Genomic DNA, 16,966 nt, shown 5'->3' with positions numbered 1-16,966 from the left:
GTCTGAAGATTATTAACTTTGATGACTGTCTGTGATTTTTTTTAATATGCAGCATAGCGGCGGGGGGAGGGGGGTAAATGTCCTGCACAGTGCACAGGACATTAATACATAAGTTACCATGACCAGTGCAGGACATTTACCGCCCCCCCCCACGCTGCATATTATAAAGATCACAGTCTTCATATTCACATACCCCCCTCAAAATAATGATTTTACTGGTCACTGATGAATTTTCAGAAGGAGAAAGGCCTCAGAGGCTCAACACACTAGAAGCCTAAAAACATTTACAGAACAGGTTTTCAATAAGTGAACTGGCAAACATCTGTATACACATCTGTCTACATCCTAAAAGCTTGAAGTTTTATCTATTTGCACCAATGCTAACTCCCAATGGACCTAGTACATACACGATTAGCTATGTGAAATTGTGATTGTGTTATTATTCCAGCCAAGTGTGTGCTAGCCTAGTGCTGAACTTGCCTAAACAGCAGCGCTGGCTCCTCTTGGTGCAGGCAGTAGAGCAGTTTGTTGCTCCTTCCATCCATTCCACGATGATCCCCTCCCGCGTGAATGACGTCACGCCGCCAGGACGAGCGCCGGGCGGGGCTGTAAAGTTAGAAGGAGCGCGATCATCTATTGGCTGGCGGCAAACAGGGGCGGGAGCGGAGCGGAACAAGTGCAGGACTGTGCAGACAACAAGAGCGCACAGACACATGACATGCCACTCACAGAGACAGTGACAATCGCGGCGCAGGCGGCCCTGGACCAGCGATGTGCGAGAGGCGGCCGCGGCTCCAGGGGGGGGCGAACGCCCTCCCTTGCCCTATGGAGCGGACGCCCATGAACGATATGGATAACCTGAAAGCCAAATACCCATATAGCTTTTAGAATCTTACTACAGACTGACATAAGACTGATATTAAACATTACTCACCCCACAGTCATTTGCTCCATCTCCACACATGCCAGCATAATAGCTAAATAATAAAAGAGATATCAGCAGTCCACCTTAGTAAAATACCCTTTTATTTACCAAATAAAACAATGGTGCATTGTGAATTTTTAACAGACTAGAAGCATGAAAAGATATTCAGAATTGTGTCACAGTTGTCAGGGGCTAAATTACACAAAAAAAGGGAAAGAACCAAGGATCAGTGTAAAATAATCCAAGTCATAGGTGTGTGCAGTCTATAGCATTACGGTGTGCACACCAAAGCTCAAACATGTATGTGTGTGTATATATATATGTATATATGTATATATATATATATATATATATATATATATATATATATATATATATATATGAAATGGTATGAATGAATCCGCGCAATGGAAACAAATATTGCATGTGAGTGATTTTGGGGTTTTGACACTCTTAATTATTTAAGCAGCTGCCCCTACTTAATTTATTTCACCTAAGTGAGATAATTGATTGAGTGAGGTATAAAGGTAGAAATAGCGCTACATTAATTAATACATAAATATAAAGTGCAATGCAAATAATGTGGGTAGTGGATATACCCTATTCGTATGAAGTGTAATAAAGTGCACCTGTGCTTAAAGTGGATGTATCCCGAATTTATTTATTTTTTTGCTGTCACATAGGTGGATTCAGAAAGACTTAGGCTGGCGTATCAGTAGATACGCCAGCCTAAGTCTGAATCTGCGCCGACGCAAATTTAAGCGTATTCTGGTAACCAGATACGCTTAAATTAGGCTCAGATACGAGCAGTGTAAGTGTCTTACACCGTCGTATCCTAAAGTGTACTTTTTAGGCTGACCGCTAGGTGGCGCTTCCATTGCGGTCGGCCTAGAATATGTAAATGAGTTGATACGCCGATTCACAAACGTACGCTTGCCCGACGCAGTAAAGATACGCCGTTTACGTAACGCACTTTCAGGCCTAAAGTTATTCCATCAAATAGCTGGAATAGTAATGTTAAGTATGGCCGTCGTTCCCGCATCGAAATTTGAAAGTTTTACGTCGTCCATGAATAGGGCTGGACGTAATTTACGTCCACGTTGAAACCAATACGACCGTGCGGCGTACTTTGCCGCAATGCACACTGGGATATGTACACGGAAAATACGTCAATCACGTCAGGTCACCCCCCATTAATATAAAACACGCCCCCTCAGCCGAATTTGAATTAGCCGCGCTTACGCCCGCCTGATTTACGCTACGCCGCCGTAACTTAGCAGGCAAGTACTTTGTGAATCATGTACTTGCCTCGCTAACTTACGGCGGCGTAGTGTAAACACGATACACTAGGCCGCTGTAAAGTTAGGGCGGTCTTTGTGAATCTAGCTAACAATGTAGAGTAAAATATTTCCTATCATCTGTGCCCAGTCTTGCCACACAGAGTTAAACCAGCTCTGAGCAGTACTCTTTTAGGCCTTGTACACACAACCGGATCTATCCGCTGGGATTGATCCGCAGATCAGTTCCAGCGGACAAATCCGGTCGTCTGTACGGCATAGCGGATATTTATCCGCGGAGATTCCTTGGGCCGATCGATTTCAAGCGGATATAAATTTCTTAGCATGCTAAGAAATCTATCCGCTTGAATCGGCTCCAGCGGATTGATCCGGTGGTCTGTACAGACTCACCGGATCAATCCATCCGCTCCCCTCCCTCGCATGCTTCGTAATGAATCGACGCATGCGTGGAAGTACTTACCTTCCAGCGTCGCGCACGTCGCTGCGTCATCGTCGCGGCGACGGCGCGACACGTCACCACGGATGAATTCCGCACGGATTTGGATCCGATGGTGTGTACACGCCATCAGATCCAAATCCGGAGGAGGAATCTCCGCTGGAAACGATCCGGCGAATCGTTTCCAGCGGAGATCCGGGAGTGTGTACGTGGCCTTATTGTTCAGTGAGATAAAACGGACTTACAGAGAAAAACCTTGGTCCGTTTCGCCCCCTTGCTGTGAGTGACGGGTTATATACATATCTCATGCACTAGCTTGGAGACAGGCATTATTTTTTAATTCCCAACCCCCTCTCCTTTTCTGAAGTCATGTGGTTACTTTTCTGGATTTTGACTGGATGTTAGTGATCATAGCAGAATTCAGTGTAAGGGGAGTATAGAGGTGGGCAGGGAGTCTACTGACACCACGACTCCACCCACAGAGCTCCAGACAACAGATCCACCCACAGAATCTGCAGTGTTTCAGTTCTTTTTTTGTTTACAAACTTTTATTGTAATAATAATGAAAGGTTGCACAAATATAATGACAATGTAATCAATAATAGAAAGTCAGTAGAATAGTACATAGTATATCATTCAGTCAATGTAATCATCGTTATACTTCAGTAAAGGTAATAATAAACAGGTAGCAGTATTTAAATGTATTGCAATCTAGTAATATCTTAAAGGGGAGGTTCACCCTAAAAAAACACTTTCTCTAATTACACTGGCCCCCCACATTACAATACGATTATGCCTGTTATGTTTTTTTTGATGCTGTACATACCTTCGTACAGCTATTCACCCGGGGTTGCGAGTCCCGCGGGAGTGGGCGTTCCTCACATGCTGGTGATTGACGTTTTGACAAAAAAACAGCTCCCCCCGTCGCGTAAGCTGCGTCACGAAAGGAGCAGAACGGCGAGTCGGCGCTATACTGCGCCTGCGCATCGCCGTTCGGCTCTTTTCGGCTCTTTTCGCCAATCGTGACGTCCAATGACGTCCTGACGGCCAGGAAAATTTGCGGACGGGCATGCGCAGTTAAATCGGCGCGGGGACGCGCCTGATTCAAATACTACACTCCCCCTAGCCGTGGAATTAGAATTCCGCTGGGGGATTTACGATATGCCGCCGCAAGTTTTGAGGTAAGTGCTTTCTGAATACAGCACTAGCCTCTCAAACTTGCGCCGGCGGATCGTAAATCAGATAGATTACGCGGATCTAAAGATCCGCTAATCTATCTGAATCTACCCCTGTATCTATGTATTAATTAATGTAGTGCCATTTCTACCTTTATACCTCACTTTTATATATAAAACGCACACACTCTTATTAATAAATGTAAACATGTATTAAAACATGGTGGATGGTGTCAGTAGATCAGTGGACAGTGTCAGTAGAGCAGTGGATTTATCAGTAGGGCAGACGTTAGTGTCAGGTGGGACAGTGAATGTGTCAGTCAGTTGGATGTGTCAGTCAGTAGAGCAATGGACATATCAGTAGAGGCTGACGTCAGTAGGAGAGTGGATGGTGTCAGTCAGTAGAGCAGTGGATGGTGTAAGTAGGGGACTGAACTGTGTCAGTAGGGCAGAGGACGGTTTTAGAAGAGCAGTGAATGATGTCTATAGGGCAGTGGATGGTGTCATTAGTTGTTTTTTTTTACAATTTAATTTTTTTAATTATTTTTCACAATATTATTATTTATTATTTTTTACAATATTATTTTACAATTGTTTTAAGAGCCCCATTGGGGGGCTTTGGCGAATTTCAGGCTAAACTAACCTCTGATGTCTCACTTTTGAGACAGACATAGGGACTGAGGACAGACATTCCATGAGACCCTTTCTCTCCAGCCTAAGCTGCACCACCCCCTTTCCCCACTCTCCATCCTGAAACATCCCCCACAGCAGTTGGCTGTAGAGCAGAGGAGAGCTGGGAAGCCGGAAGCGCTGCACGCCTATGATCCAAGTTCAAACAGGTGAAACAAATCAGAAATCTGGATCACAAACACACCCACAGTGTGAACAGCATGCTTTATACCAAGCTCTGACAGAATTCCCTTAAATAGTGACCGCCAGAAATCTGAAAAAAGTCTATGAGAGCCATTACACATGCACACATGGCAAGATCCATAGGTATCTGTGTGCATGTGCAAATACAGTGCAGCAGGGCATTGCACAGTATACATATTTACATACCTTTATATCTGCAAAATAATTGAGATGGCAAGTCAAATGCAGTTGAGCTATAGTTGTAAAAACCTATGCTTTCCATATTCCCCTGGCATAGACGTTATTTTTCTCTGTATAACTGTCTATTTTACATTAAATATTTTACATTATTAATAATTAAAAACTTACTCTATCTTCTGAAATTCCTCAATAAGGTTGGACTTTTGTCCTGGACTCATTCTTGCAAATATGGTTCCATTAAGAAGAATCTGTAACCACATTATAAAATATTTCATAGATTTACCAAGTAAATTTGACATTTCTATTAGGATTTGTTTAAACTGGACAGAATTGTTTTTTTGTAATAAACGTATGTGAATAGTTTTAAAAGACTCTTGGTCGTGCAATTTAGCAAAAACAATATACAGGGAAATGGGAAATTATTTTTATACATACACACCTACACAGGTTGAACTGGATGGACTGTTGTCTTTATTCAGCCTTACCTATTATGTAACTACTGTATGTAACTATGTAAGTAGTGCAGCTTTCCTACAGAAAAGATTTCAGATTTCATTGGGTGAAAAAACATTACAGCCAGGTAGGATGTGGTGAGGTGGGCTAAAAGGAAGAGAGAAGCTCAACAGAGCACTTCTTAAGTTGGGATCTTTTGGTTTCTTTTAGCCCATCCCTACAGTAACTTATTTATTTGTTTATTTATTACAGGTACTGCGTCAATTTATACAGCCCTGTATACAGGTGTATCTAAAAAATTAGAATATCATCAAAAAGTTCATTTATTTCAGTAATTCTATTCAACAAATGAAACTCATATTATATAGATTCATTACACACAGAGTGATATATTTTAAGCATGTCTTTCTTTTAATTTCGATGATTATGGCTTACAGCTAATAAAAAACCCAAATTCGGTATCTCAGAAAACTAGAATATTACATAAGACCAATAAAAAAGGTATTTTTCTGAAATCTTGGCTTACTGGAAAGTACTGTATGTTCATATACAGTATAGTATGCACTCAATACTTTGTCAGGGCTCCTTTTGCATGAATTACTGCATCAATGCAGCGTGGCATTGGAGGTGATCAGTCTGTGGTACTGCTAGGGTGTTATGAAAGCCCAGGTTGCTTTGGTAGCAACCATCAACTTATCTACATTGTTGGGTCTGGTGTCTCTCATCTTCCTCTTGACAATACCCCACAGATTCTCTTTGAGGTTTAGGTCAGGGGAATTTGCTGTCCAATCATGTACAGTGATACCAAGATCATTAAACCAGCTATTGGTACTTTAGGTAGTGTGGGCAGGTCACAAATCCGCATCTCCATAATGCTGGACAGCAGAGGGAAGCATGAAGTGCTCTAGAATTTCATGGTAAAGGGCTGCACTGACTTGATAAAACACAGTGGACAAACACCAGAAGATGTATGACTCCCAAAATCCTCATTGAATGTGGAAACTTCACACTGGCCTCTTCACTCTTTCTCTGGACTCTGGGACCTTGATTTACAAATTAAATGCAAAATGTACTTTCATCCGAAAAGAGGATTTTGGACCACTGAGCAGTAGTCCAGTCCTTTTTCGCCTTAGCCCAGGTAAGATGCTTCTGATGTTGTCTCTGGTTCAGGAGTGGCTTGACACATGGAATGTGATAGTTGTGTCCTACATACGTCTGTGTGTGGTGGCTCTTGAAGTACTCATACCAGCTGTAGTCCACTCCTTGTGAATCCACCATGAATTCTTGAATGGCCTTTGCTTCACACTCCTCTCAAGGCTGTGGTTATCCCTGTTGCTTGTGTACCTTTCTCTAGCACACTTTCCCTCTACACAACTTTCCATTAATATGCTTGGATAGAGCACTCTGTGAACAGCCAGCTTCTTTAGCAATGACCTTATATGACTTGTCCTCCTTGTGGAGGGTGTCAATGACTGTCTTCTGGACAATGGTCAAGTCAAAAGTCTTGCCCATGATTGTGTAACCTACTGAACCAGAGAGACAATTTAAAGGCTCAGGAAACCTTTACAGGTGTTTTTAATTAATTAGCTGATTAGAGTGTGTGGTTGATTTACTAAGAAAAACTGGAATTATTGGTCCCTCTGCATTTACTGATGCCCAATTAAGACTTCAACTAGGCAAACATGCAAATGAAAAAAACATGCTAATACCGGCAAACATGCTTTTGTAAATATCAAATTGGCATACCTGCAAATTTGCAAGTGCCAATTGATACCAAGTTTAGAACTACACTGCAGCCATGATCACATGAATGTGAATAAAATATTTTTATGTGAGATGTGCTCTACCTTGTGTGTATCTATTTATGTATATTCCAATTAGTATTCCTTGTTTGTTTTCTTCTTTTGCTAATGAATGCAGTTAAGAAAGAGTATTAAAGGGTAATGTCCGCTATTCTGTAAAGTTACATGTATTGGACATTTACAGTTACATATCTGTTATATGTGTGTGTTTTTTTTAATGTTAATTTTGTTTTTTATGAGACTATAAAGCAGTAATTATTTATGTTCATTCTTAAATCATACTACATTATTATGCATATCTCAGCGTACTTAGCACAATGGCTTAGTGGTTTGCACTGATGTTTACAAAGCACTCAGGTTATGAGTTCAAATCCCAGCCAACCTACCACCCACCTAAGGTAGCTGTGTTGATTTTTCCAGTGCACAAGCAAATCAAAAACAACAACAAACAATTTAACTACCCCCCCTGCATGTTAACTAGTGTGTGATATTTGGAATTCCACACCATAGTATTATTGAATACTGTACTTACTTAACATTGCATGTATTTAACCACTATACTACCAGCCTTTTTCAAAGCGCACCCGTTGCATTACTGGGAACACGATGCGCGTGCCCGGTGGCCACAATGGCCGCCGGGCACCCGCGATTGCCCAGTAACTGAGCAGGACCGTGGATCTCTGTGTGTAAACACAGAGATCCACGTCCTGTCAGGGAGAGGAGACCGATGCTGTGTCCCTTGTGTCCCTTGTATATAGGGACACAGATCGGTCACCCCCCTCCTACTTCAGTTAGAATCACTCACTAGGCTACACATTTAACCCCTTCCCCGCCCCCTAGTGGTTAACCCCTTCCCTGCCAGTCACATTTATACAGTAATCAATGCATATTTATAGCACTGTTCACTGTATAAATGTGAATGGTCCCAAAAATGTGTCAAAAGTGTCCGAGGTGTCCGCTACAATGTCGCAGTCCCAATATAAATCGCAGATCGCCGCCATTCCTAGTAAAAAAAATCATCATCAAAAATCATAATTATGTCCCCTATTTTGTAGGCGCTATAACTTTTGCGCAAACCAGTCACTATACGGTTATTGCGTTTTTTTTTTTTTTTTTACCAAAAATATGTAGAAGAATACGTATCAGCCTAAACTGAGAATTTCTTTTTTTTTTTTATGGGATATTTATTATAGCAAAAAGTAAAAAATATTGTGTATTTTTTCAAAATGTACGCTCTTTTTTTGTTTATAGCCCAAAAAATAAAAACCGCACAGGCGATCAAATACCACAAAATACCACCAAAAGAAAGCTCTATTTGTGGGGAAAAAAGGACGTCAATTTTGTTTGGGAGCCACGTTGCACGACCGCGAAATTGTCAGTTAAAGCGACGCAGTGCCGGAAGCTGAAATTTCGCCTGGGTAGGAAGGGGGTATATGTGCATAGTAAGCGATAATATGGAATCAACCAAACTGATGCGCATTGACTAATTGGCATTAGCCTATTTCTAGCATATGCTGCTGAGTACAACGCAAGCTTTTAGGAGTTGATAGTGGGATTTGAGCCCATGGCCTGAGTCTTCCAAGCTAGGAGCGCAGATCACTAGGCTACTGAGCTGAGCACGAACACACGTAGAAAATACATTTACTAGTGTTTGATTTTTTTTAATGCTATACAATATTATTTTGCATTTGAGGCATTAATATTATGGAAACAACCATGCTCATGCTGATGTGGCATTTGCTATTAGGCTTTTGCCTATTTTAGCGAAGATGCGAACGCTATTAACCACTTGCCGACTGGCTCACGCCAATATACAGCATCAAAGTTGTTTGTTCCCGCAAAGCGCTGTATGGGTATGTCGATAGCAAGGAACCCGATGCGCGTTGCCGGCGGGTGTGATCACCGCTGGCTACGCGCGTTGGTGTGCACGAAAGCAGGAACAGGGATTTGTGTGTATAAACACACAAATCCCTTTTCTGTCAGGAGAGAAGACACATATTGTTTGTTCCTACTAAGTAGAAACAATGATATGTCTCCTCCTCTAGTCAGTCCTATCCACTCACAGTTAGAAAACATCTATGGAACACACATTTAACCCCTTTATCACCCCCTAGTGTTAACCCCTTCCCTGCCAGTAATCGGTGCCTTTTTATAGCAGTATAAATGTCAATGGTCCCAAAAATTTGACAAAAGTGTTCGATCTGTCCACCGCAATGTCGCAGTACCGCTACAAATTGCAGATCACTGCCATTACTAGTAAAAAAAAATAATAATAATAAAAATGCCATAAATCTTTCCCATAGTTTGTGGACGCTATAACTTTTGCGCAAACCAATCAATATACGCTTATTGCGATTCTTTTTACCAAAAATATGTAGAACAATTTATATTGGCCTAAACTGAAGAAAGAAGTTTGTTTTTTAAAAACATTTTTGGGGATATTTATTATAGCAAAAAGTTAAAAATATATATATATTTTTTTAAATTGCCGCTCTTTTTATGTTTAAAGCACAAAAAATAAAAAACGCAGAGGTGATCAAATACCACCAAAAGAAAGCTCTATTTGTGGGAAAAAAAAGGTAGTCAATTTTGTTTGGGTACAGTGTCGCACGACCATGCAATTGTCAGCTAAAGCGATGCAGCGCCATATCGCAAAAAATGGCCTGGTCATTAAGCAGCCAAATCTTCCGGTCTGTAAGTGGTTAAAGTCTATGGGACAGGAACATGAAAAATACAAACTCCTCATTTTAAAGGCTTATATGATGCATGTTATTGTCATAAAAAGTGTAGGGGGACCTGGGTACTGCCCATCAATCAAAACAAGCTTGTTTTTAAAGTAGCAGTGATTTTTATGATGTTTAAAGTGAAATAATAAAAATTAAATATTCCTTTAAATATCGTGCCTGGGGGTCCCCTTAGTCTGCCTGTAAAGTGGCGCATCTGTGCGACGTGTCGCAGCAATAATTACATTTCTAAAGGAAAAAATATAATTTAAACTTGATGGAAGCTGTAATGTACTGCCGGTTCCCGGCTCCCGACTCTCGGCAATATAGATGAAAAATGGTGTAGGGTCCCCCTCCAGTCCATACCAGGCCCTTAGGGTTTGGTATAGATTTTAAGGGGAACTTCATACCAGAATCTAAAAAAATTGGCGTGGGGACCCCCCAAAATTCATATCAGACCCTTATATGAGTAGACATGTGCATGATGAAAAAATGTGTTTTGTTTTGTTTCGTTTGATTCGTTAATTTTCCCTGATGAAAATATGATTACCCTGTATTGAACACATGTAGGGGAGGGGCCAGGATGGTATGAGAGGCAGTCTATCTGCCTAGGAGGAAGCATACACCATTCCAAAACCAGCCGCTGTAATATTTCATGCCATACACAGAGTTGCACAATAGCACTTTTTGCTATTTAAAGTGGGACTAGTGTTGTTCCCTATATACCACCGGACAATTATATCTGTGTTACAAAGCACTTGGATGCACATGAGCACTTTATTATTGTTTTAATTTACATATTTATTGTTTTTATTTTGGTCATACCACATCTGTAACAACAACACGAGTATGAAAGGGGTTAAAGTCGTTTAGGACATTCCATTCCCGAACACAAAGGCAGCTACCGAACACTTCAATCCGCCGAACAAGAAACCCATAGGAATAATTCCCCCCCAAGTACGAGATGAGGCTCTGCTCAAGCAGGAACCAGACTCTTTATTAGAACCAGAATACAAGTCTTATACAGTAGAAGAGGAGGTGCATACCTCCTGCTCATATTACTCTGAAAATACACCTGTGACCAGAAACCTAATTAACATGAGCTAATTAACTAATCCCTTAAATCAGGATTTCACTACAGGTCAGACTTGTTGTCACCAAGCTTCGCACAGAAGATGATACATTATCATAAGTTTAAACACAGGACATCTTCTCACAATAGCAGGAGCTCTAGTAGGAGTCGGCCCGTCTCCTACATTGTACAGAGGCCAATGTGATCATCTCTCTCAACTAACATGTTGAAATCAGAATAACACAAACCAAGAATAGCCTTTACATATATATATATCCTGGGAGATATTGTGATTAATTATTACTGTCCCATTTTAAGTAATCCAAGACATATTGTCAGTGTTCATTATTTTCTTGGTCACCCTGCAGCCAAAAGTGACTCCCGTCACATTCAAAATTCTCTATTTACTTTTATTTACCTACTTTTGGCAGCAATGAGTAGAAATGGTTCACAATTATTTGATAGGATTTTCCAGTCATAGCAAAATGAAAAGATTTGGTTTTGGTATCATCTGTTTCACTCAAGTCAATGTATAACTCCTGTAAAACAATATTAACAACAGATGTATTAATCACTGCCGTATGATTATTTTAGTGGTTATTTTTTTTTAATTGGTAGTAAAATGTAATTTCCCATTTACTGTCATTGTCGTATCCTTTTGGTCATTGTTAGAGATTAGTAAACTTTTAAAAATGTGCATTGCCATAGATCTGTCCTAACAACTTTTTCAAAATCATGCTTTCCAAAGGACAAGGAATAAAGCTTAGTATCCCTTTAGTTAGAGGGTCATTGCAATCCATCAATTATCATCATACCATACTTCCATACCATACATCAATTATCCTCATACCATACTCATACTTTTTTTTCAGTTTGTTACACATGTGCATCATGAGACTGACCCTAAAATAATTAGGTATTCTTTTCCACCTTGTGTCTTAAATCTGCATATGTGCAATTGCAAGTGGATAGAAGGTTATGTGCAACTTATCTTTGTTCTGAGCAGAGGGTATGACAAAGAGGGTAAGGCTACTATAGACTTGTTCACACTAAATGCATTGTCTTTTATAGTGTATTATCTAGGGCAGGCAAAATAAGTAGACAGGAGAAAATGCATTGCTCCCTATGTGAACTGTTTAGAGTATATTGTAAAGCAAAGTCATTTAGCTAAATGTTCATCATGTATGAACTACTGGAAGCTAGTAAGGGTGAGTAGTAATAATAGGTGAGTAAAGGCCAATAGCCCTATGTAAATAACATACAGCCTGTAACTAGGCTATTGTATTATGTGTTCATAGCCCACCCATCACTACTAGGCTTACAGAATAATCAGTATTCACCAATACAACAATACAATAAGGATATAGTAATTTTAAAATTCTGACGGTTATATCTCCCTTCTATTATCCCCGGTAACCCATGTAAGGAGCTGTGGAGCATCAAATATTGAGCTACTAGATCAGAGACATACAGTATCTCATGAAAGTGAGTACACCCCTCACATTTTTTGTAAATATTTTATTATATCTTTTCATGTTACAACACTGAAGAAATGACACGTTGCTACAATGTAAAGTAGTGAGTGTACAGCTTGTATAACAACAGTGTAAATTTGCTGTCCCTTTAAAATAATGCAACACACAGCCATTACTGTCTAAACTGCTGGCAACAAAAGTGAGTACACCCATAGGTGAAAATGCCAACTTGGGCCCAATTAGCCATTTTCCCTCCCCGTGTCATGTGACTTGTTAGTGTTACAAGGTCTCAGGTGTGAATGGGGAGCAGGTGTGTTAAATTTGGTGGTATCTCTCTCACTCTCTCTGGTCACTGGAATTTCAACATGGCACCTCATGGCAAAGAAGTCTGAGGATCTGCAAAAAAAGAAATGTTGCTCTAGATAAAGATGGCCTAGGCTATAGGAAAATTGCAAAGCCCTGAAACTGAGCTGCAACACTGTGGCCAAGACCATACAGTGGTTTAACAGGAGGTTCCACTCAGAACAGGCCTCGCCATGGTCGACCAAAGAAGGTGAGTGCACATGCGCAGTGTCATATCCAAAGGTTGTCTTTGGGAAATAGACGTATGAGTACTGCCAGCATTGCTGCAGAGGCTGAAGTGGTGAGGGGTCAACCTGTCAGTGTTTAGACTATATGCCACACACTGCCACAAATGGGTCTGCATGGCTGTCGTCCCAGAAGGAAGCCTCTTCTAAAGATGATGTAAAAGAAATTCTGCAAACAATTTGCTGAAGACAAGCAGACTAAGTGTCACGTACCTGGTGGTAGAGCCCAATATGCAGGGAGTGGCCTCTCGTATACCTCTGACTCAGGAACCCCTGGTAGAGCAGACAGGAGCTCAAAAGTACAAAGGGGCACAATTGCCAAGCAGTAAAGCTGATGTAGAGGGCTGGATGCAGCAACAGCAGGGAGGTGTTCTGAAGTCCCGGAGCAGGATACAGGCAGAAGGCTTGAAACTGCAGACAGCAAGGAGGTGCTTGGTAGTCCAGGAGACTGGTAGGTGAAGACAGGCTGGGTCAAACACAGGCGGGCAGATCAGATAAGAAAACAGAATCCAGAGAATGGTCAAAGTCCAGGCAGGCTCAGTAATCAGGTGGGCAGCAATCAGGTTTGGAGGGTCAGCAGAAGTTGAGTCAAGACAAGCCGGGATCAGAGGCGGGCAGCAAGCAGGACTGGTCAGGGATAAGCCAAATCAGGTAACAGGTCAAGCAATCAGAATCACGAATAGCAGTCTCAGGATTGCTGTAGACCGGACAGCAAGGCAGCAAGGCAACAGTTCCCTTTAAATAGCCAATCTTGGCGCCAAGTGCTGTTACTAGGCGCTCGCTCCTGCGTGCGCCCGTGTGACGCTATTGCCTGTGCACCTGTGTGCCGCTATTGCGCATGCGCCAAATGGCCCTTCTGTGCACAGGCATTCTTCTGACACCCAGGTTGCTGGGGAGATTGTTGAAACGTCTTTCCTGACACTAAGTGCATGGATTACTGGAACCGTGTCCTGTGGTCTTATGCGACCAAGAAAAATGTATTTGGTTCTGGTGGTGTCAAGCGTATGTGGCGGCAACCAAGTGAGGAGCACAAAGACAAGTGTGTCTTGCCTACAGTCAAGCATTTTGGTGGGAGTGTCATGGTCTGGGGCTGCAGGAGTGCTGCCAGCACTGGGGAGCTACAGTTCATTGAGGGAACCATTAATTCAAACATGTACTGTGACATACTGAAGCAGAGCATGATATCCTCCCTTCAGGGACTAGGCTGCAGGGCAATATTCCAACATGATAATGAAACCAAACACACCTCCAAGATGACCACTGCCTTGCTAAAGAAGCTGGGGGTAAAGGTGATAGACTGGCCAAGCATGTCTCCAGACCTAAACCCTATTGAGTATCTGTGGGGCATCCTCAAACGGAAGTTGGAGGAATGCAAGGTCTCTAACATCTACCAGTTCTGTGATGTTATCATGGAGGAGTGGAAGAGGACTCCATTGGCAACTTGTGAAGCTTTGGTGAACTCCATGCCCAAGAGGGTTAAGACAGTGCTGGAAAATAATGGTGGCCACACAAAATATTGACACTTTGGGCCCAATTTGGACATTTTCACTTAGGGGGTGTACTCACTGTTGTTGCCAGAGGTTTAGACATTCATGGCTGTGTGTTGAGTTATTTTGAGGGGACAGTAAATTTACACTGTTATACAAGCTAAACACTCACTACTTTAAACTGTAGCAAAGTGTAATTTCTTCAATGTTGTCACATGAAAATAGATAATAAAACATTTACAAAAATGTGGTGTACTCACTTTTGTGAGATACTGTATATCTCCTGGCCACTAATACCCAAGACTAAGTCTGAAATCAATGACAATGGTCTAACACAGAGGAAATAAAGATAGGGGTAAGGTAAATTGTAAAGTAGATCAGTGTAGAAAAATAAATAAGTAATACAGTAGATTATGTAAAAAACACAAAGCAGAAATATTACAGAGATGCTGTACATCATGAAAGTCTTTTTTGGAAGCAGGACTTGAAGAAGGAGAGACAGAAATAAAAACTGCTTCAGATTATGCCAGAGAGTCAGAAATATTTAGAAAAACACCACATATCTTGCAAATCTTTTTTGTAGGCCACGTTTAAACTTTGAGAGAAGAGGCACATTTTTATGCAGAATTAAAATTGCAGTGGATTATGTCGAAGATAAGCGGTAAAATTATATCACAGAGACATGATGTATGTCATCTAAGCCTTTTTAATAGGAAGCATTTGAAGAGGGTGAGACAAGGCATCTTTTTATCCAGGAAAAAAAAGCACTGGATTGTGTCAGAAACATGAGGCAGAAATATTACACATAATGTATGCCCATTGAGTTGGCCAAATTTGAAGAAGGAAAGGTAGGGCACTTTTTACCCAGAAGCAAATATTGCATTGGATTATGTCAGAGACATTAGTCAGAATTGTTACAGAGACGTACACCTTTTTAGAAGTCCCCATTTGATCAGGAAGAGACTAGGCATTTTTATTGAGAAATAAAAGTACATTACATTATGTTAGAGACACAAAACAGAAATGTTACATAATGCATCATGTACAGTAAGCCTTTTCTATTAAAGGGTCACTAAAGGAAAAACATTTTTTGCTGAAATGACTCTTTACAGGGTATAGAGACATACAAGTTAACTGATTCCTTTTAAAAATGATTAAAAATAGATTAAATTCAATCATATAATGTGCCTCTAGTTTCACTTTCGGTTTTAAACTGGTTTCATGTTTCTGTGAAGTAAAGAGACACACAGAACAAAAACAAACAAATCCAGGGCAGTGTTTTGTTTTTAAAATTAATCTTATTGGTTCTGTGGAGTTTTAGACACACAGTAATGACAGCTTAGACCACCATGAAAAGCTCCCAGTACTGTGGTTATAAGGAGCCAGACAAGCAGGAAGTGTGGAGATCACAGCAGAATTACAGCTAAAAAAAAAAATCCTTTAGTGATCCTTTAAGTAAACACGCTCATCCAGGCTAGCTGAAACAGATCAGAAGACAAAATATATAAACACCACACACCGGAACGCAGCCACTATATAGAGAGGCAAAGATACAGCTTCAGTCTGAACGCCTCCTGGCTATGCTCCACTGACAGATTTTGCCCCATAAGCAGGGCAAAAAATTTCAGAGGAGCATAGTCAAGAGAAGTTCAGGCTAAAACCATGTTTTTACCTCTCTATATAGTGGCTGGCTTCTGGTGTGTAGCATTTCTATTTTCTGTCTTTCAATCTCTGGGAAAATCAACCAGATATAAATATTGGCCTATGGCTGTATCTGAGTAAGTTACAGTGGTGGTGTACAAGGAAGTGTAGAAGAACACAAAAGCAGTGAACACCTGCTATGTAGGTATAGAGGTAGGGTTATATTTTGGTTTAGTAAAGTAGGCCAATAATTTCCTAGCGCTAATAACAAACTCAAAATGTGCTAATTGATGAATAGCATTTTTTTCCAGATTTGGGCAACCAATCTCTATAGACAGACATAGTAGAATTAGGAGCATAATAAACCTTGGCCTAATCCAGGGCAGACTCTTTCTCAGCTGCTAGTACCATGTTTCCCCGAAAGTAAGCCCTACCCCAAAAGTAATCCCTAGCGTGATTATCGGGGCAGGCTGCAATATAAGCCCTACCCCGAAAGTAAGCCCTAGTCAAAGTTCATTAAAAATCTATTTTTTCAAACCTATACTTTGCTGCAGTGTTTCCGTTTATTACTGTGTTAAAAATTATGGTACCGTTATGTTTAAAGCCACTGCTGATCCGTCCTCTTCTCGCCTCATTTGCATCCTGTCCCTCTTTACTGTAAGCAGCGGGCCGGCTCTTCTCGTTCCTCCTCTCCTCCCCCCTGACATCTTCAGCCCGTCCCTTCTTACTGCACGGAGCGAGCCGATGACAGGTGACCTTGGCTATTCTCTCTCCTTCTCTCCTCCCGCCTGACGTGTTCAGCCCGTTCCTCCTCAGCGGGATCTCTTCTCTCTCACTCT

At 41.1% G+C, this 16,966-nt stretch overlaps 1 protein-coding gene across 5 annotated transcripts in view; it reads right to left on the bottom strand.

The window, feature by feature from the left end:
* LOC120936832 (probable cation-transporting ATPase 13A5) overlaps window positions 1-16,966 on the bottom strand; it is a 153,259-nt gene that overhangs the window by 41,058 nt on the left and 95,235 nt on the right. For 4 of the 5 annotated variants that reach the window (XM_040349535.1, XM_040349534.1, XM_040349532.1 and 1 more), the window contains 3 exons: window positions 11,360-11,476; window positions 5,056-5,135; window positions 935-977 (listed from right to left, as the gene is read on the bottom strand). In XM_040349535.1, coding sequence (XP_040205469.1) covers window positions 935-977; window positions 5,056-5,135; window positions 11,360-11,476 — 240 coding nt within the window. The remainder of the gene's footprint in view (window positions 1-934; window positions 978-5,055; window positions 5,136-11,359; window positions 11,477-16,966) is intronic. The other variant, XM_040349533.1, reaches the window with a different exon arrangement.

Source organism: Rana temporaria, chromosome 4 (assembly GCF_905171775.1).
Source record: "Rana temporaria chromosome 4, aRanTem1.1, whole genome shotgun sequence".
NCBI classification, from domain to species: domain Eukaryota; kingdom Metazoa; phylum Chordata; class Amphibia; order Anura; family Ranidae; genus Rana; species Rana temporaria.
The sequence above is the reverse complement of the archived record's forward strand: the minus strand, read 5'-3'. Positions and strand labels throughout refer to the sequence as shown.